The sequence below is a fragment of the Lepidochelys kempii genome, chromosome 1, assembly GCF_965140265.1.
Source record: "Lepidochelys kempii isolate rLepKem1 chromosome 1, rLepKem1.hap2, whole genome shotgun sequence".
Lineage (NCBI taxonomy): Eukaryota > Metazoa > Chordata > Testudines > Cheloniidae > Lepidochelys > Lepidochelys kempii.
The window spans coordinates 267826929-267849221 of NC_133256.1; the positions used below are offsets into that span (position 1 = coordinate 267826929).

Here is a 22293-nt window from a genome sequence, read left to right on the forward strand (position 1 = left end):
GAACCAGAAAAGACTTTCAGAAGCTATTTGTGTTGGTCTTTAATCATGAGGAACTCAGTGTTAGTTTTTACTGAAAATTCTCAGCCTGCTTTTTCCATCACCTCAGCTAAAAGGAAATGAATGTCTAGAACCTGGATGTTTTCCAGCCAATTTTCTTTCCATATCTGAAGGCATCTCATGTTCATGAAGCCCCTAAAATGCTATTGTGATCAAAATTAAACAGTTTTAGATTTGGGTAAATAATAAATCCTGGGGATGTGTGCAGGTCTTGACATTGGGATATGTTTGGGTTTGTGTTCGTACCTGCCTGATTTAGTTTTTTCTTCTGGAGGAGTGTAAAAGAGGTGGGGTCTTACTGAAAGAGAGACAAAGGCCTTTTGAAGCGTGTAACTAATTATTTATATCCCTTATCCCAGGCTCAATGCTTTTACTCATGGTGAGCACAACTCACCGACCAGCCTGTCCTCCCACTGCCTCTCCCACCCTAAACCAGTCCCTTTCTTATGGTCTGTTAGGTAAAGGGAATTAGGTGCTTGACTATCTTTAAAGCTGCCAATTGGATGATGCGTTCAACTTAGCACAAATGTACTCTAGACGCAGAAGCAGCACACGCACCATTGTTCACTTTGCACTTGTCAAAGCCCGAGCTGTGGTATTATGCACTTTCTAATGTCCAACATCAGGCACCGGGATGTCCAAATCACTGCTGTTACCAGCACACTGATTGCTGCCACAAATGGCACGCTGACAAGGCGAACAAAGCACACTGCTCAGAATTGTAAAGAGCTCTAAATCTCCTTCCATCCCCTGACAAGGCTTCCTCTGGCTGGAATCTGGCAGTTCTGGAAAAGTGCCAGGTCATGGCCAGGAAGGGAGCCCAGGCAGAGTCTAGAGATGAGAGAGCCAGGAGAGGCAAAGCCAGCAGTCTCATGAGTCGGCAGCACCAGGAGCCAGTATTATTATTTTCTGCATAAAGTCATTTTAAAGTTACAGTGAAACCCTGGTTAGCTGAAACAACAATGTCCTTCAACAACAGTACGGTTGTTTTTTTAAAAAGGCATGGATTATCTATATAGCTTGTTAGCTGATTCTCAATTATCCATCAAGGGTGGAGCCCAGGAAAAAGAGACGGGACCAAGTAAGAGGCAAAGTGCCAAGGACTGTGGGGAGAACAATTTAGCATCTGGCGTACCTAAAGTGCTTCAGCTAGATTGCTCCTCTCATGCATCTTGTATTCTGCCTCTTCTCCAGCTTCTTCCCCCTGAACTCCCCCACTTCTGGGTAATAACATACTTCATGTTTACAGTTGGGGAAGCTGAGGGTTAGAGAACTGTGCTTATTTCCCAAAAGTCACACAGGAAATTTGTGGCATGGCTGGGAATTGAACCCAACTTTCTTGATGCCCAGCTCTGTGGTTAACTGTAAGGCCTCCTTGCCTGAAACCTTCAGAGAATCAAGATCATACTGTACATTGAAAGCTGATAATAATATTAAAGAACAACAAGCTTCTCCGTCCTCTGGGTTTACCCGTATGTCTGTCTATGTCTGTCTAGGTTAGGCCTGCAGCTGTTGGTATGAAGGCTAATTGCTACATACACATGGACCTCCATTGATTTCAGTGGGGGTCCATCCAAGCAGATTAGTCCACGTACATAGGTGCTATCAATAGCAAGATCAGGATCTGTGATTGTAAGGTCCCTGGGTCAGGTTCTATCTCACATTACATCTTGTCGAGTGCTGAGCATATAGTCAACACTACAGTAACGACAGTGTTCATGATCACACTTTATATTAAGGGTATATGTGGACATTTATGAATGGTTCATAAACGACTAATATCTTATAAGCACGACACATATAGGGGTAGTAAAGGTTATAGATGGTATAAACATATCAGTAAAAAGGTTTTTAGATTTTATAAACAATTGATAAACGATTCATTCAAATATTATTTTTAAAATATTATTCATTATCTCGTTATTTAGAAATGTACCCTTAATATAAAGTGTGATATCATACCAATAGTAATCAATTAATAGATTAAATACCTTGCATGCTTGCTGTTTCTGGTATCACACTGTATAGACAACTACGTTAACAAGTTCCAAATAAACCTCTTAAAGAAAACTAGTTATTTTTATCTAGTGCTCTCCAGTTAAACCAATTTTTGCCTGTTCAGTCCTGTTGAAGTTAAAATAAAGTCTAAATGGTATTTGCTTAAACCTAAAAGGCCCCCAATTTTTCTTTCTTATCTCAGTCCTCTGGGTTATCTTCTTGCTGTCATTACTCACCACACATAATCACTTTCACACTAGGAAGCACCATGGGTCAGACATGAGCCAAATATTTGGAAATCTGCTTTATTTGCCAAAAAATACACCCAGTTTTGGGAGTGGGAGTTAATAAGCCAATGGACAGAAGCTTTTTACATCCTTTTTACATCCAATGCTCATGGTAGTGCTTACTGTTGTGAGTAAGCCCATTGACTTCAATACTATTCATGGTAAAGTACTATGCCAAGTAGTAAGGGTGAAATCCTGGCCCCACTGAAGCCAATGGAAAAATTCCCATTGACTTCAATGAGGCCAGGATTTCACCCTAAGGGTTTGTCTACACTGCAATTAAACTCCAGCAGCTGGCCAGTGTTAGCTGACTCGGGCTCATGGGGCTTGGATTCACGGGGTTGTTTAATTGCAATGTAGATGTTTGGACTCAGGCTGGAGCTCAAGTTCTGGGACCCTACCCCTTGTGGGGTCCCAATGCCTGGGCTGCAGCCCAAGTCTGAATATGTTCAACTCAGTTAAATAGCCCCTTAGCCTGAGCCCCATGAACCCAAGTCAGCTGGTACAGGCCAGCTGTGGATTTTTAATTGCAGTGTAGACATGCCCTAAGTGTTTCCAGGATCAGGCTCTGCCTTTTTAAAAAGATGAACAAAAATGCTTCTCCTCTGGATAAAACTTACTTTGCTACTCCACTTTCTTGTAGACAGGACAGAGCACACTGGGAATCTCATTACTCAACTCATTACTTTCTTTCATGCACCATGGGGGACAGCTGTTCCATAACATAACAGAGGGCAACCTTTCCCCAGGTGTGATCAAGCTCTAAAAACCTCATCACATCTTACTGTCATATCAATTCCAGATGTCACAGACAGTCCTGTAAATCAAACCAGAGGAAAACTTTTCAGAGAGTGCAGTTTGCAGACAATACACTTCAAACCTTTCAAAAGACTCCAGTTCACATCCCCAGTTCTTCTTTATTTATTTGTGTCTGCTTTTCTTTGTTCAGGTTATATACCGAGCTCTGTCACCACCGTATTCGGCTGAGGATCCGTACAGCGCTGAAGCTCAGGCACAGTTGAAGATCACCAATCTTCGAGTGCAGCTGCTTAAGCAACAGGCCTGTCCCTGTCATGGCAATGACCTGAATGCAAAGCCTCAGCAGTTCATACACTATGCAATCTACGATTTTATTGTAAAGGGAAGCTGCTTTTGTAATGGCCACGCTGATCACTGTGTACCTGTTGCTGGATTTATACCTGTCAAGGCGGCAGGAGTCTTCCATGTGGTATGTATGATCTGTGTAAGCTTTACCCTAAGAGAGACAAGAAATACAGCAGAGTTGCTTTTTGTTTTCTTGTTTTTATACATAATATTCATAGATTCCAAGGCCAAAAGGGACCATTGTAATCATCTTGTCTGACCTCCTCTATAACACAGGCCATAGAAATTCCCCAAAATAATTCCTACAGCAGATCTTTTAGAAAAACATCCAATCTTGATTTTAAAATTGTCAGTGATGGAGAATCCACCCCAACCTGTGGTAAATTGTTCCATCAGTGGTTAATTACCCTCACTGTCAAAAATGTACACCTTGTTTCCAGTCTGAATTTGTCTAGCTTCAACTTCCAATGTAATTTATTTGTATAACCCTAGTCAAATGGTATTCCCCAAAATCAAAACAAACTGAACCAAAGCAATGTTCTAATAAGGGATGGCTTAGTGATCTAAGCATCAGGTTTGAACTACTTTAACTTCCTGGTGCCATAGTTGAAAGCTGGGCAGGGTCGATTCAGATCCTCATCCTTTCAAAGAAGATAAATAACTTATCTGCAGTATATTATTGTGTCTCTTTCAGATGAAACCTTAAAAACTAAAGTCACTTCCCGCCCCCCAACCTTCCACCTAAACCCTTACTAAAAAAAGAGGAAATTAATACAATCCAACCAAATAAAACCTACCCAAAGCAGAGTTTAGACTCCACAGAAGACAGAAGAGACAGGGACTCCATGAAGTCTGCTTGGGATTTTGCTTTGCTATTACATGGAAGGCACTCAGATACTACAGTGATGGGTGACAATATAAAACCCTAAGACAGATAGATAAGCTAGATGCTGGCTCTATATAGACTTTAAAATTCATACAGTACTTCTTGTAAGAGTCAGATTTTTCACATTATTCTGCAGCAGGCTGTGCACCAGTTGGCTGCCATCCTCCATCCCAGAGATGGCTGCATATGTGTAGTTTGTGAAAGGTTTTGGGATCCTGTAGCGGCATAGGACGTAGCAAACAGAGCTGTAAACAGGGGAGTTTCAGTGGGAGTTTGTAAGGGGAGTTTGTATTGTGGTACTTGTTTGGGGTTTGTTTTTGCTGTGGGTGGTGGTGTTTTGGTGTGGTTTGTGTTTCCCAGATTAACAGGATTTAGGTGGGAAGGCTATGACAGATACAGAGGCAGCAGTGGGAGTGACTCATGTAGTGGAAGACACAATGAAGATGACTGGATGTGGAAGCTGCGGTATGTACATGATCCTGGAGGGGGTACCTGGTAAGAGTTTTGTCTGCATGAAATGCCATCTGATAGAGCTGATGGAGGAAAAGATCTGAGGTTTGGAGATGCAGGTGGAAAGTCTGGTTGAGTTTAGAAAGGGGTTCGAGCAGATTGTGGAGCAAAGACATGAGGTATCTGAAGGGGAAAGCTCAGACTTGCAGGTGGAAGCAGGACTGAGGAATTCTGAAGGGAGACTGAGTGAGGAAAGTGGTCAGTGGAAGCATGTGACTAAAAGAACCAGGCAGAGGAAAAGATGGGCTAGTGAAGGAGAAATAGAGCTCAAGAACAGGTTTGCAGAGTTGGAAAATGAAGAAGGGGCTCAGCAGGTAGTCACTGAAGGAGGACAGGCAAGGAAGAAGAGAAGAGTGGCTAATCCTATAGGAAAAGGGGAAGAGTCAATGGAGACTACATCAAATATGAGCCCCAGGAGGATACAGGATGGGTTCAAGAGGATTACAAGGGAGAATAGGAATGGAAAGAATTTACAGCCAGAGGGAACAGGGGATAGACTGGAGAATAGCACCGTCATCAGGAAAAGGTAGGTCTATGTGATCGGGGACTCTTTACTGAGAAGAATAGACAGGCCTGTAAGCAGAGCTGATCCAGAGAATAGAAGGGTGTGCTGTCTTCTAGGTGCTAAGATACAGGATATAGACCTGAGGTTGAAAAGGATCCTAAAGGGAGCAGGAAAGAATCCCCTAATTATCCTTCATGTGGGAACAAATGATATGGCTAGATTCTCACTGGAAAGTGTTAAGGGAGACTATGCTAGGCTGGGGAAAATGTTTAAAGAAATTGAGGCTCAGGTAATCTTTAGCGGGATTCTGCCTGTTCCTAGAGAAGGGCAACAAAGGTGTGACAAGATTATGACTATCAACACATGGCTTAGGCAGTGGTGCTATAAGGAGGGCTTTAGGATGTATGGCCACTGGGAGGCATTCATGGAGAGAGGACAGTTCTCTCGGGATGGACTTCATCTGAGTAGGGAAGGAAATAGACTTCTAAGATGGAGGCTGGCACAACTGATTAAGAGAGCTTTAAACTAGGAATTTGGGGGAGATGGTTGGGAGATGTCCAGGTAATCTCCACACAGGATTTTAGAATTGAGAGGGAAGAAAATGAAATAAGAAAGGATACAGCCATGGGTAGGAGAATGTACATAAGGACGAAGGGCAGTGTGGATACCAGTCTAATAGGTTATACTGGCTGTAGAATGACCGTGCCTAATAGGGTACAGAATGTGAGTGAGGCCAAACAGCAAAAATTAAGATGTTTGTACACCAATGCGAGGATCCTAGGTAACAAAATGGAGGAACTAGAGCTACTGGTGCAGGAAGTGAAACCAGATGTTATAGGGATAACAGAAACATGGCGGAATAGTCGTCATGACTGGACTACAGGTATTGAAGGGTATGTGCTGTTTAGGAAAGACCGAAATAAAGGTAAAGGTGGTGGAGTAGCATTGTAGATCAATGATGAGGTAGCCTGTAAAGAAATAAAAAGCGATGGAATGGATAAGACAGAGTCTGTCTGGGCAAAAATTACATTGGGGAAGAAAACTACTAGAGCGTCCCCTGGGATAGTGCTTGGGGTGTGCTATAGACCGCCGGGATCTAATTTGGATATGGATAGAGACCTCTTTAATGTTTTTAATGAAGTAAATACTAATGGAAACTGCATGATCATGGGACACTTTAACTTCCCAGATATAGACTGGAGGACAAGTGCTAGTAATAGGGCTCAGATTTTCCTAGATGCGATAGCTGATGGATTCCTTCAAGTAGTTGCTGAACCGACAAGAGGGGGATGCCATTTTAGATTTGGTTTTGGTGAGTAGTGAGGACCTCATAGAAGAAATGGTTGTAGGGGACAATCTTGGTTCAAGTGATCATGAGCTAATTCAGTTCAAACTGAACGGAAGGATCAACAAAAATAAATCTGCAACTAGGGTTTTTGATTTCAAAAGGGCTGACTTTCAAAAATTAAGGAAATTAGTTAGGGAATTGGATTCAACTGAAGAATTTATGGCTCTAAAGGCAGAGGAGGCCTGGGATTACTTTAAATCAAAGCTGCAGAAGCTATCGGAAGCCTGCATCCCAAGAAAGGGGAAAAAATTCATAGGCAGGAGTTGTAGACCAAGCTGGATGAGCAAGCATCTCAGAGAGGTGATTAAGAAAAAGCAGAAAGCATACAGGGACTGGAAGATGAGAGGGATCAGCAAGGAGAGCTACCTTATTGAGGTCAGAACATGTAGGGATAAAGTGAGACAGGCTAAAAGTCAAGTAAAGTTGGACCTTGCAAAGGGAATTAAAACCAATAGTAAAAGGTTCTATAGCCATATAAATAAGAAGAAAACAAAGAAAGAAGAAGTGGGACCGCTAAACACTGAGGATGGAGTGGAGGTCAAGGATAATCTAGGCATGGCCCAATATCTAAACAAATACTTTGCCTCCATCTTTAATAAGGCTAAAGAGGATCTTAGGGATAATGGTAGCATGACAAATGGGAATGAGGATATGGAGGTAGATATTACCATATCTGAGGTAGAAGCGAAACTTGAACAGCTTAATGGGACTAAATCGGGGGGCCCAGATAATCTTCATCCAAGAATATTAAAGGATTTGGCACATGAAATTGCAAGCCCATTAGCAAGCATTTTTAATGAATCTGTAAATTCAGGGGTTGTACCGTATGATTGGAGAATTCCTAACATAGTTCCTATTTTTAAGAAAGGAAAAAGAAGTGATCCGGGTAACTACAGGCCTATTAGTTTGACATCTGTAGTATGCAAGTTCTTGGAAAAAATTTTGAAGGAAAAAGTAGTTAAGGACATTGAGGTCAGTGGTAAATGGGACAAAATACAACATGGTTTTACAAAAGGTAGATCATGCCAAACCAACCTGATCTCCTTCTTTGAGAAAGTAACAGATTTTTTAGACAAAGGAAATGCAGTGGATCTAATTTACCTAGATTTCAGTAAGGCATTTGATACCATGCCATATGGGGAATTATTAGTTAAATTGGAAAAGATGGGGATCAATATGAAAATTGAAAGGTGGATAAGGAATTGGTTAACAGAGAGACTACAGCGGGTCCTACTGAAAGGTGAACTGTCAGGCTAGAGGGAGGTTACCAGTGGAGTTCCTCAGGGATCAGTTTTGGGACCAATCTTATTCAATCTTTTTATTACTGACCTTGGCACAAAAAGTGGGAGTGTGCTAATAAAGTTTGCGGATGATACAAAGCTGGGAGGTATTGCCAATTTAGAGAAGGACCGGGATATCATACAGGAAGTTTTGGATGACCTTGTAAACTGGAGTAATAGTAATAGGATGAAATTTAATAGTGAGAAGTGTAAGGTTATGCATTTAGGGATTAATAACAAGAATTTTAGTTATAAGCTGGGGATGCATCAATTAGAAGTAATGGAGGAGGAGAAGGACCTTGGAGTTTTGGTTGATCATAGGATGACTATGAGCCACCAATGTGATATGGCTGTGAAAAAAACTAATGCGGTCTTGGGATGCATCAGGCGAGGTATTTCCAGTAGAAATAAGGAGGTTTTAGTACCGTTATACAAGGCACTGGTGAGACCTCACCTGGAATACTCTGTGCAGTTCTGGTCTCCCATGTTTAAGAAGGATGAATTCAAACCGGAACAGGTACAGAGAAGGACTACTAGGATGATCCGAGGAATGGAAATCCTGCCTTATGAAAGGAGACTCAAGGAGTTTGCTTGTTAAGCCTAACTAAAAGAAGGTTGAGGGGAGATATGATTGCTCTCGATAAATATATCAGAGGGATAAATACCAGAGAGGGAGAGGAATTATTTAAGCTCCGTACCAATGTGGACACAAGAACAAATGGATATAAACTGGCCACCAGGAAGTTTAGACTTGAAATTAGACGAAGGTTTCTAACCATCAGAGGAGTGAAGTTTTGGAATAGCCTTCCAAGGGAAGCAGTGGGGGCAAAAGATCTATCTGGCTTTAAGATAAAACTCGATAAGTTTATGGAGGAGATGGTATGATGGGATAACTTGATTTTGGTAATTAATTGGTCTTTAATTATTCATGGTAAATAGGCCCAATGGCCTGTGATGGGATGTTAGATGGGGTGGGATCTGAGTTACTGTAGAAAATTCTTTCCGGGGTATCTGGCTGGTGAATCTTGCCCATATGCTCAGGGTTTAGCTGATCGCCATATTTGGGGTCGGGAAGGAATTTTCCTCCAGGGCAGATTGGAAGAGGCCCTGAAGGTTTTTCACCTTCCTCTGTAGCATGGGGCACGGGTCACTTGCTGGAGGATTCTCTGTTCCTTGAAGTCTTTAAACCACGATTTGAGGATTTCAGTAGCTCAGACATAGATGAGAGGTTTATTGCAGGAGTTGGGTGGGTGAGATTCTGTGGCCTGCGTTGTGCAAGAGGTCGGACTAGATGATCATAATTGTCCCTTCTGACCTTAGTATCTATGAATCTATGAATATGGATTTAAGATTTTTAAATGTGTGGATTATCATATAAAAGCATGTATCTGCCTTGCCTAGAGTGGAGTAGAACATGGACACACTCAAAACAGGTGACACCTGGATCTGCAAGTCTAACTGGACTCTTTGAATGTTAACTGAAGGTTAAAGTAAATAAGATGTTGTTCACCAGCATTTTAACTATCTTGTCGCCAAATTTAATCTGAAAACAGTGCATTAGTCACTAGAGGTCTGATCCAAAGCCCATGGAAGTCAAAGGGAATCTTTCCATTGACCGCAATGGACTTTGGATCATGCCCTTGCTGAGGATGCCCTCTGCTTGCTATCAACAGCACAACATCTCAGGAAGTATTAGTGGGGAAAGGCAGGTTAACCAAATTCTGTCGGTGAGGAAATCTGGCATCTGGCCAGCTCCTTGAGAAAAGAATAGAACACTCTCATTTGAGTTAAATTATAGCCTCAAACATGAAGAAGATGGCATGTTTCCCCATAACAGAGCTAGTCTTGTCATCTGAAGATCCACAAATCTAAAAGCACGCCACAGTTTGGTAAGTCTGTTTCAAGTAGCAATACTCTGGTCTTCACAGCTGTTTTTAGAGTGACATTCTTTGAAAGGAGCTGTTTCCTTGGGATTATTTTATTACAATATAGTTGTGTGGGAGCATGTCCAAAAGCATAGTTGAGAGTTATAACAGAAGTTGTAGCCATACACACTTCATATGTAAGCAGAGTCTGGATGAGCTCTCCCCTGACATCGAGTGGTGAGCTGTGGGAAAAAAAGACTTCAGAAGCTGATCTCATTTGCATGGACACATCCACCCGCCCTAGGTGCTCAGATGATGGGACTGCTTGCCCAAATGTTGGATTCCCAGTCTCCTTGTTATTGGGGCAGGAGTAATAAAGGGTTGCTATCCTTGTTGTGCGAACCAAAGGCAGCAGAACTGTACCTGGCATACCCCAATGGAGGGACTCACCCTCAACTGAACAGCACTCGCTAGGCAGGGGACATGGGTTCCAAAGCCCAATGAGTTGAGAGAAGGTAGGGACAGGTACTTGTATCTGGTGGTGTGGGCTCTGTTTAAGGGTTCTAGATACCACTTGACCCTTCCTCTCTCCATGGTATAATAAAAGAGCGAATTTAGACTCAATTGAGAGTCGTGTTACATGCTACAGAAATGAAATCACTCATACCTAGGTCTAAGTCAGAGGTGGGCAAACTACGGCCTGCAGGCCTGTCCTGCCTGGCTCCTGAGCTCCTGGCCTGGGAGGCTGATCCCCCTTCCCTGCAGCCACGCTGCCATGCGGTGCAATGCTCTGGGTGGCGGGGCTGCAGAGCCCAGCCTGACCAGGTGCTCTGTGCTGCGTGGTGTGGTGAGACTGCCTGTCCTGGTGCAGCCATGCTGCCGGCCACCGGTGCTCCAGGCAGCTTGGAAAGGGGGCAGGGAGCGAGGGGGTGGGGTTGGATAGAGGGCAGGGGAGTTCGGGGGATGGTCAGGGGCATGGATAAGGGTTGGAGGGCAGGGAACGGGGGTTGAATGGGGGCAAGGGTCCCAGGGGGGCAGCCAGGAAGGAGAGGGGGGTTGAATGGGGTGGTGGAGGGCAGTTAGAGGACTGCCCCCCCGGGACCCCGACCCATCCAACCACCCGGGAGAAGGGGTGGTTGGATGGGTCAGGGGTCCCGGGGGGGCAGTCAGGAAGGAGGTGGGGGTTGGATGGGGCCGCGGGGGGCAGTTGGGTCGGGGAGTCCGGGGGCGGTCAGGGGACTGAGAGCTGGGGCGGGGGGGTGGATGTGGCACGGATCCCTGGGGGACTGTCAGGGAATGGGGGGTGAATGGGGCAGGAATCCCAGGGGCGCTGTAAGGGGGTGAGAAGCAGGGGGGGGTCGCATAGGGGGTGGGGGCTGGGCCATGCCTGGCTCTTTGGGGAGGCACAGCCTCCCCTAACCGGCCCTCCATACAATTTCAGAAACCCGATACGGCCCTCAGACCAAAAAGTTTGCCCGCCCCGGTCTAAGTATTAGACCTACTTTGGAACAGTGTCTCTATTGCAAGAGACTGCCCAGTGTGCACCTTCAGTGAGGCTCCCCTGCTAACAGCTGAAATCACTGAGAGCTGTGTTAAGTGTGAGGGTGGGCCCTGAAGACATCTTACCAAGTGGGCAACTGGTGGAGGGGCGTGGTAAGCGCCCAGCAGAGAGGCTGGTGGAGAGAGCCAGAGCAGAGCCCCGCAGAGGTGTGGCAATCAGCCATTGGGGTGATGAGTGAGTGCCTGAGCAGTGCATCATGTAAGGTGCCTCCTGCCTTCCACACAGGGTGGGAAGTGAACTCTGTGGATGAACCTCTGAACTCTGGGGCTGCACTGGCCAAGGACAGCAACTTTGAGTGGGGTACAGAGAAGGGACAGGCGCATTAAAGAGACTTTTGGATTGCTGGACTTCAGACCCTGAGGAGAAAAGGACACTGCCCAACTTACTTGGGGTGGGTCTTTTGCTCATGGTTTGTGTTTATGAGCCCTAGTTGTGGTGTTTTCCCAAATTAATGTTGAGTTAATTCCCTCCTTTTATTAAAAGTTTTTGCTACACTCAGAAGCTGTGCTTACGAGAGGGGAAGTATTGCCTCTTAGAGGCGCCTGGGGGTGGTGTGTAATTGTCCCAGGTCACTGGGTGGGGGCTCAAGCCGGTTTTGTGTTGAATTTTTGAAAAGGAACCCCTAGATACTGAACCCTGCCCTTGTTGCTGCTGGCTTCACCTGGCAGAAGGGTTACACATATATAAATATATTCTGTAGAAATAATAGTGCACAGGTAAACGTGTGTAATAAGGGAAGAAATCAAAGGCCAAACCAGAAGAACACCTCCCCACAAGTGAATGGGACATTAAGAGCTGGTCTTCACTACGGGGAGATCGACACTGCTGCAATCGGTGAAACAGGGATCAATTTAGCGGGTCTAGTGAAGACCTGGTAAACTGATGGCAGAGCCCTCTCTCTGGTCGACCTGGTACTCCAGCTCTCCAAGAAGATTAAGGTATGTCAATGGGAGACCGTCTCCCGGCGACGCAGCGCAGTGAAGACACCACAGTAAGTCAACCTAAGCTATGTTGACTCCAGCTACATTATTCATGTACCTGGAGTAGCGTAACTTAGGTTGACTCACCCCCATAGTGAAGACAAGCCCTAAATTGACCATTTAAATACACAAATGTCAGGAAATTGAAATATAAAGTTCCTACAGCAAAGTTAACTCTTAGGGCGTATTTTATTAGTCCATTCCAGCCAGCATAGGAGCAGCCACAAGGCTTGCATCAGGCACTGTTTCAGCATCTGGCCAGCCTAGGACAGGGGAGTTGAAAAGATGGTTTAGAAGCACCCATGTGTTTCCCACCAATAAGACCAGTTCAGTTGAGAATTGAGCCTCATGGGCCAGATCCTTATCTGTGGTAAATCAGTTGAGTTCCAAGGACTTTAGTGGAGTTACATCAGTTTACACTAGCTGAGGATCTGGCCTTGTGTTTAATTTTAATATTTCAAAAGGGCCTGGTGTCTGAGAGATTACCTCGGGTGGGTGCGGGAGAGGGGAGGTTTGTGGGGTCTGTGGCTCTTTAGTTAGAACCCAAAGAAATATCAGGAAAATAAATTCATGGAGAGGAAGCATTTTACTTCAAAATGTAGACAGAAAGTTTATGTATGCTCTGAAGAGTTATTGTGCCAAATTAGAAGACAAAATTCAATCATTAAAGTTTGAAACAGAGGGATGTCAGTCCTGCTTTCAGTGCAAATCTTAACACAACTTTAGCCTCATATTCGTCACTAACATCTGCATGGTAAAAGCAGTTACCAAAAGTGAAAATATAGAGGCTTTAGTTTTCCAATAGTACTGCAGAATTTGACACAAAAGCTACTTGTCACAGCCAGAATGCTCAAAAGGGGATGTCTGGAGTTAGGGACCTTCATCCATATTTCCAAAAAGTTTCTTCTTAAGATAAAACTTTCCATGCTTAGAATCTAAGGTGAAGTTTTTTAGGAAGGTTCATGTAGAATCTATTCAATCATAGACATCAGGGGAAATTATACTCTTGCTTTAAAATATTTAGTTGACTTGGTTACACATATATCTTTAAAAAATGGCAAAATTTTAAAACTTCAGACTTCACATGAAGCTAGTTCTCAATGGGAAACAGCTGTTTGGCAAGTGTGAATTTTTGTTTTTTAAATAACAAATTTTAAATTATTTCTAAACTGCTTTTTGTGACTGTGCAGTAAACCATTCTAGTAAGTTTTTTACTTACATTTTGTCTGATTTTATATTATGTATAATATATGTAGTGTAGTGTTTAAATACGCATGTGAATGTATATATCTGTAAATGCACAACATAGTACAGTACTTACTTATATGTTTATGACATGCCATGCATCAGAGTGGTTCACTCTGTAATTGTGTCTGCTGCTGGAAATTGTCAATGGTTTAATCTCATCACCATTAAATCAATCCCATATAGATTATATTGATGAAAATGGGAAAGAAACATTTTCAATTCTACAAACATCTAGGCTTTGTTTCAGCTCCTAGCTAATTATGGCTTTCAAAGCTGGACAGTGATAGAGCAGGATGTGGTGCTGGCAGTCTCTGTTCTGCAGTTCAAGGGGAGTGAACAGAAGAATAACAAATGTGTGTTTTGGAAGCTCAGGGTGTATTTAACAGGTCTCAGATAGATCTAGCAAAGCAAGTTGAAGTATTTCGGTCATGTCACACTCAGCAATCTGGAAGAGATGATACTACAAAGCTGAATTTCAGATGCATGGGAAACTGGTGGACAAGTGCTAAGGATGTAGGTGAAGACTAATATTTGAATTGGTCTGGGATTTGATATGGGACGTGAGGACTAAAATTCAGATTGTTAATATTCCAGTGTGGCTACAGAGCTCCTCCTTATTCCCTGAAAAACCCTTTTTTGTGGCCTCATGAGTTGGGAGCCCAACTTAAAAAAAAAATCTTCTGTGTAGGTGTTTCCTTTTTTGGCTAGAAGGATGGCTGGAAGACTAGCTCAGGGCCCTGGGGGTAGGAACAGATATTGTCAGTACCTGGGTCATGGACATACAAAGTTCATTTCACTCTTGATTGAAGCAGATGTAATTCCACTGAAGTTAATGGAGTGACATTTCTTACATCACAGCTGAATCTGGAGCAGAATAGACTCTGGGTCACTTTTCTACATCAGTCAGGACAATTGACTACTAAGATGGCTAACATGGATATCTGATAAGCTGCTCCAAGAAAAATACTTTCAAGTTAGCTTCTAATATATAAAACAGTAGTCAAGAATGATATAGAACAAGAGGCTGTACTCACAGGTATTCATTTTTGTCTATATGCAGAGATCTGTATGTTCTTCACTGGACACTCCATTAACTTTCACTTTGTGGGTGTTGTGGTAGCCATAAGTTTCAATAATTACTTACAAATTTACCTTACCCAATAGGTAATTTCTCTGACTGCAACTTGGATCAGCTGGTTAGTATTATTCTGCATTCATCTGCTTCTGCTTGCTCATGTAGGGCAACATCACAGGAAGACCTAGGCCTCTTAAAGAGACTTCCATTTAGGTAGAAAGGCTAAGGTGAAAGGCTTATGGTAGATGTACATGTACATAGTAAATAAGAAATAAAGTTGGATATGAAACTATTAGGTCTGTTTGGGATTTAGAAACAGCTTTATTTCAGTCTTAGCATCCAGGACGGCTATGGCTTTGACATGCAGATCAGTATCATGATTTTGGTCATAGGAATGAAGGAGTGTCAATTGATTACTTAATTATTTACCATTAATAAATTAGACCTAATGTCAAATCTGGTTACATTATTACTGCAGATTGACTAATGATTATACGTCTCAAGTAAGTGGCAGTTTTTTTGTGCTGATAATTCTTAATTGTTCAAGCTGACCTATTGATTTTATGAATTATCTTCAATGGTCTACACATTCTTAAAGCAAAGTTGTTCATATCCAGTGTGTACATTTGCTATTGCTCCTACTCTGTTTTTAAAAAGCCTCTGGAATTACATGGAATTACACTCAAGTTTTACCAAATAATCATGGAACTTAGAGACACAAGAGACTTGTTAGGTTATCTAAGTCATTCCTGGCCAATGGAACATAGTTTCTGACAGCACATTTAAGTGCTTGGCACAGTCTAGTTTAAAATAATATAATAATACCTGACTCTTATAGAGTGCTTTTCAACCAAAGCTTCAAAGCACTGGGCAAAGGAAATGAGCTCAGCCCAGGCTCTAGGAGCAGAAAATTCTACAGCCACAAGCCCATCATCAAGACCAAGCTGGACTCAGTTATTATAATGTATACCCAGGGCTCCACCAACCAAAGGGTCCCTGCCAGTTGGATCTGCTATGAGAACCAGAAACTGGGCCTCAGCTTGACAGATAATAAGCAATGAAGAACATCTCTCATCGGTGCTTTGTGCTCTGCATTAGTTATCTGTCCACTCCTGGGTCCTGTTCAAGGTACTGGAGTTCTCATCTGCAAAGCCCTAAATGAACAAGAGCCCAACTGTCTCAGGGACTGTCTTATTCTCCATGATCCAGCACAGCAGTTGCAACTTCTGAGTGGCCTTCGGGGTTAGCCCAAGCTATCAGCCTCCAGAGGTTGGATTTTTGACATGTAGTTGTCACGCTGTCTGGAGTGATTCATGACCATGAGTGCCAATCTCAGGGCAGACTGTCAAAAAAACAAAGCAGACACCCCAAACTGGTGGTATGTTCTATAATTAGATTTCACCAGCCCAGTAACAAATGTGAACTCCTGAAGGACTATTACAGTCTTACCACAGAGTCACAGACTGTCCCCTTGGGCATTCCAGTCTAGCTTGCCACCCAGGCAAGTTGGACTAGAGATAGTTGGTTGCCATGCACCAAAGATCGCAAAATGTTCAGCTTGCTTCCAATCCCAAGAGCCGGTAGTCACTTATCCCATGTCAATTTGTACTTCAGATCTCACACCAAAGACAATGCTTGTAGCCAATCCTGTAGGAAACTAACTAAGGATTTATTAATTAGGAAAAAGAAATAAGAGTTATTTACAGGTTAAAGCTGGCAATGTTTATACACAAATGAGCTACAGTCTATGCTTATAAAGGGTGACAGAGTTGTAGTAATCTGTCAGCACTGAATGTTTTGTAGGGCTAACCCAGGTTGGCCTGGCGATCTCTGCTTTTGTTTTTAGCTCTGGCCCTTGTGAGAGTCCAAACAGCAAAGAGAGAGAGAGAAAATTTTTGTGTGTCCATGTTTTATCCCCTTCTTCCAGCATTCAGGCTGATGGGAGGGGCTTTCTTGCACATAGCACCTTAATAGGTGTGAGAGGGCTATTCACCCCATCTTTGTATCATGGTGTTCAACAATGGCCCACTTGATTTTCATAGTCCTTGGTGGGCGGGGAGCCAGAGCAAGCATTTTTACAGTTATAAAACAAAACTTATATATTACCTTATAGCATGGGAACAGACGTTACAAGTAAGATTAATGCATGCGGCAACTTACGAGCATTTTATAAAGTCTAAATACTAAATACATCTTTACAAGTCTAAAGACTATCTTGAACAATACTATCATACAGATGAACTGGTCTGGTTTCCAGCTGGAATCTGTCTTTGATGTGAATTACAAGGGCCAAAAATCCATCCTTTCGTCAAGTCAGTGATCCCCAAAGAACAAGCAGGATTCCAACCTAAACGCAGTTGTTGCAGCTGAGTTTTGGTCCTTGTAATGCACATCAAGGCTGGATTACAGAGGAAATTTAAGACCAGTGCAGCCTTTGTAGACCCGTCATCAGCCTACAATATGGTCTGAATTAAAGGCCTGATGCTGAAGCTTGCAAGGATCATCCCATGCCACAAAACACGATGCCTGCTACGGACGATGCTGAGCAAGAGGCAACTACATGTCCACTTGGGAAACAAAGTCAGTTCGCCCCAGTTCCTCAACAATGGACTTCCATAAGGCTCAGTACTTGCAATGATGCTTTTCAGTGTTTATATGTTCAATGAAGTCACGCAAATTGGCATATGCCGATGATCTTACCCAGGCAACACAAGCAGCCACCTTCAGCGACATCGAATCCACCTTGAACAGGGACCTAAACACCGTGGAGGAATATTTCCAGAAATGGAGGCTCAAGCTAAATCCTTACGAAACAGCAGTCACTGAATTCCATCTTGATAACAGGAATGCTGAGCACATCCTGAAAGTGACCTTCTGTGGCAACACTGTGCGACGTAACCACTCTCCAACCTATCTCAGAGTGAAGCTGGATCACACTTAACCTTCCAGGACCATCTGAAGAAGGTAGCTGCCAAGACAAAGACAAGGGTCAACCTGGTCCAGAAACTGGCAAGCACAAGCTCAGGAGCATCGGTGTTACGGACATCAGGGATGGCCCTTGTGTACTCCGTAGCCTAGTACTGTGCACCGGTATGGACTGGAAGTAGCCATACTTGACTTGTTGATGTCCAGCTGAACACTGCAGTGCAGTACATCAATGCAGTACATCAAGTGTACTCCAGCACCTTGGCTGCCAGTGCTATCGCACATCGCTCACCATCCGTTCGCCACGATGCCGCAACCCTTTGGGAATTCCAGAGGACCACGGAAAGTGAAGTCTTCCCATCCACCAGGGCCTTAACAACATCCCTCAACACCGCTTGAAGTCATGTTAGCCCTTTTGGACCCAAGCATTTAACCTTCAGCAATGCAACTTCAACCCTGCTGGAGCTTCAAAGCCAAATGGAGTTCACAAGAAGTCACAAATAAACCCTGCGTGAAAGACCCAGCACAGAAGATCCCTGGCTTTGATTTCCCACAAAGCTCATGGGCAACCCTAAACTGCATCTGCACAAACCATGGCAGATGCGGATACTTGCTGCACAAATGGAAAATTAAAGGCTCTCCAGTGTGCAACTGTGGTCACCCAGAGCAGACCATGGAACACGTCATGACTCCATGCCCGATTCACAGATACGAAGGAGGCATCACAGCGATACGCTCTGCTACTCCAGACACAATTCTCTGACTTAACCATCTAAATATAAAATTATAGTTGTTGCTCTACATCTACATCAAGCATATCTACATATGCAAGCTAGCTAGCATAAAAGAAGAAGTGCTCACCTGATGTCTGCAGGTAAGAGCTGGTGTCACAGTAGTGTTTCCAGTGTTCCTCCCCACACAAAATCAGATACCCTTTTTCTTGGGAGCCAGTATTATCCACCATGGTCATCCCTTCCTGTAAGTGCTGCCCATCATCCCCATCTTCCCCTGCATTGCAGTGGGAGAGTAAACAAGGTGGATGTACAGATTTGTTCTCTTATTGCTTGAAGAGGCATCTCTAATAATGTGATATAGTATTTTTATATTTACTCTTAATAAGAGAAATGAGAGACATGCACACGCACAGGATCAGAACAGAGTTTGGCCTTACAACAGTTAAAAATTAATGGTAGGATGAATAATGTACGTTTTCAAAGCTATAATCAAGGTGTTGACCTCATAGCTCTGCTTAATATTCTGAGGCACTATGTCAATCTACCCCAAGGATTTTTTCAAGATGTGTTTCATTTTCAAAGTTGAGCAGAGAAACTGACAGCATCTTTTGGTCTGTCAGCGAGCACAGCTTGAAAACTGCCTGACTTGACAGGTGGAAGCAAACCTACATGTAACACAACAAGGAGCATCAAGCTAGCACCACCCAGCATATCCTAATAGTGAGACACTGAGGGCAGATCCTCAGCTCGTGTGAGTTGGTTTATTTCCATTGAAGTCAGTGGAGCTATAAAATTTCACATCAGCTGAAAATCTGCCCCTAAACCACTGAAAACATGTCTGTTCCTCTGCAAAAGGCTCTTCATTTCCTAGCGAGAACAAGGGAGGCTGTGAGAATTAGGGCACTCTCAATAATAAGTTTAGTTGCATGGGCCCAGGTCTGCCAAGGCTCCTAACTTCTTTCAATGGATCTGGGCCATGGAGTTTAGATGCCAACAATGTAGGTGTCTTGCTAAATACTGAAGATGGATACAAAACCGGAATTGGGTCTCAAATCAGGTCCCGTGGTGATGAGCTAATTATAAATGTCTAGCTAGACTAGACTAGGATAGAGGTCAGAGAATAATTTCAGTAAGTGAACAGATTATAAAACTGAGTGGCACATTAATTAGTGTAAAATGTACAAAAATAAAAGCCATGTTGGAGAATGACTATGTGTTAAACTCTTTTCCTCTGCACTGGCATCTTGCCCTCTTCCTGCAAAAAAAGATATACATTTAAAAATTAAATAAAAGAAACAATCTATTAACGTTTGTTTTCCCTCCCATCCATTGTCCATCTTATCTATTTTGATTGTAAGATCTTTGAGGCTAGGATTTTCTCTTACCATGTGTTTGTGTTGGGCAATGTAAAGTTGGGGCTCTGATCTTGGAGGCACATCTAGGCACTACTGTAGGTATATCTACACTGCAAAAAAAGGACCCACGGCAGCAAGTCTTAGTGCCTTGGTCAACTGACACAGGCTTGCACTATAGGGCTCTCACTTCAGGCTAAAAATAGCAGTGTAGATGTTCCCAATCCCATAAGCCCAAATCAGTTGACCCGGGCTGAGACTTGTTGCCAATGGTTTTGGGTTTTTTTTCAGTGTAGATACAGCCAGAAATACAAATTAATAAATAACAAGTGACCTGACACATAGGTTACTTGTAGACAGCACTTTCTTTTTGCTCACTGCAGTGAATTCTGGAACGTAATAAATCACAGAGAAAGTATTTTATAAAGATTTACCAAAACACAAGCATATTTGCAATCTGAAAAGAAGCATTGGAAGGTATTAATTCATCAACAAAAGGCAATGGATGGAAACATGCCCTAGCCACTGTCTTTGTGCATAGAAATCAGTCGCTCGTTTATCTTACACAAGTCAACTTTTGTAATACTGTTTGCACTGTCTGGCATAATGAGTGACATTACACAGAGCTGTCAAGCTAAGAAGGGAAATAGTGTGAAAGTGAACTAGGACATAAAGACTCCAGGACAGAAAGAAAAATAATGGGAAAAGGAATTTCTGGTTAAATGAACCAATGACTGTGTGAATGCTTGAAGCAGTGAAAGGTATTGAGATTTGTGTTTGTGTATTTAGCAATGCTCCATAATAATCCCAGATGGAAAAGCCTTATAGTTGCAAATGGGTCAGCCCAGGTGTAAGGGGGGAGGGTGTTGTTAGGAATTCTAGTGCTATTAGAGCAGATAGATGAGTCTGGAGGCCTCTGTTTGTCCACAGAATTGTACCACACAGGAAGGACAAGCTTCTCTGCACTGCCGTCCCTGATCTGAGGGATGATCCCTAAGGGTGATCATAGAATATCAGGGTTGGAAGGGACCTCAGGTGGTCATCTAGTCCAATCCCCTGCTCAAAGCAGGACCAATCCCCAACTAAATCATCCCGATAAGGATGATAAGGGCCCTTAAGCCCTTTCAGCCGTTGGCCTTTCAGCTGAAATTGCCAATGGGGGCTAAGTAGTGCCAATTGTGTTGGTGTTTTTGGTAAAGTAGACCCCGGTTCATGCCAAACTAGACAGAGCCCAGCAAACTCATTTCACTCAGGCCCCCAAAGGTGGTAAGAGCTTCCAGTCTCCACTGCCCTGAGCTGGATTTGAAGAACAGATGTTCTCATTTGGAAAAGGGATAATGTAGGGGTGGTGGGAAAGTCTTCTTAAGATGCTCATTCAGCACAACCTGATAAGTCTTGAAAAAGGGGATTGCATGGCAATATGCCCCTGATGCCTAAAGGAACCCCCAAAAAAGGACTCACTGGGAGGAAATAATGGATTTACAATACGGGACAAAGTCAGGACCCAGGGGCACAATTTGAGACTTAGAAGTGTGGAGATTTTAGTGGCTATCAGGAAAGACTTGGTGTGAGATTGAGTTCACCTTGCCACATAGCAGGGGCTGATAGTGTCAGCAAATGTCAGTGGGAGTGGCACAGGTGAGTTAGGGCGGTGTGTGGTCCTACGTTTTCTATGATCTAAGACAGGGGTCGGCAACCTTTCAGAAGCGGTGTGCCGAGTCTTCATTTATTCACTCTAATTTAAGGTTTTGCTTGCCAGTAATACATTTTAACGTTTTTAGAAGGTCTCTTTCTATAAGTCTATAATGTATAACTAAACTATTGTTGTATGTAAAGTAAATAAGGTTTTTAAAATGTTTAAGAAGCTCCATTTAAAATTAAATTAAAATGCAGAGCCCCCCGGACTAGTGGCCAGGACCCAGGCAGTGTGAGTGCCAATGAAAATCAGCTCACATGCCGCCTTTGGCACGCGTGCCATAGGTTGCCTACCCCGATCTAAGATAACAAGTGAGCTCAGCAGGGCTTGGTGTTTCATGTTTTGTTCTGAGACACAGGCACAGCAGCAGTGTGGCCGAAACAGCAATTCCATTCCCCATTCTTTCTTCTTCCTTTCTCCCTTTTCCCCATCCCACTTTCTGGCTCCCCTCCCTCACCCTAGTACCCTGAAAAAGGGTTCCTCCTTTTGTCCATGGAGAGCAGGGCATCAAACACTTTGTCTTTGCAGTCTCACAGCTGTTCTCTTTCTGAGCTGGTGTCACTTCTGTCTGGCTGCAAACAGCTGACCAGCATTGTGACCTCTGAATCCTTCCTCTCTGAGCTGCTGTAATGTCTTGGTGCTTCTGCAGGATAGGCCAATGCTGGGCTGTCACTACACAGGACGATGCATCCCTTGTGCTAGTGGGCTAGTTAAACTGCAACAAGCCTCCAATAAACACACGTACTGCACTGTGATGTCACCGAACAAATCAGGCAGCAGCAGGAGTCTGCTATAGAAGAGAAAGCTTCCACCTCTGGTTAATCAGACAGAGAAAGCGCTGCCAGTGCACCTCAGCTCTCATCAACAATTCAGCCTTTTGCC

The 22293-nt window shown here is 43.4% G+C and overlaps 1 protein-coding gene across 2 annotated transcripts in view; it reads left to right on the forward strand.

Moving 5' to 3' along the window:
• The window catches only part of NTN4 (netrin 4), a 97725-nt gene that overhangs the window by 35928 nt on the left and 39504 nt on the right, over positions 1-22293 (forward strand). For both annotated transcript variants that reach the window (XM_073327494.1, XM_073327493.1), the window contains exon 3: positions 3292-3570. In XM_073327494.1, coding sequence (XP_073183595.1) covers positions 3292-3570 — 279 coding nt within the window. The remainder of the gene's footprint in view (positions 1-3291; positions 3571-22293) is intronic.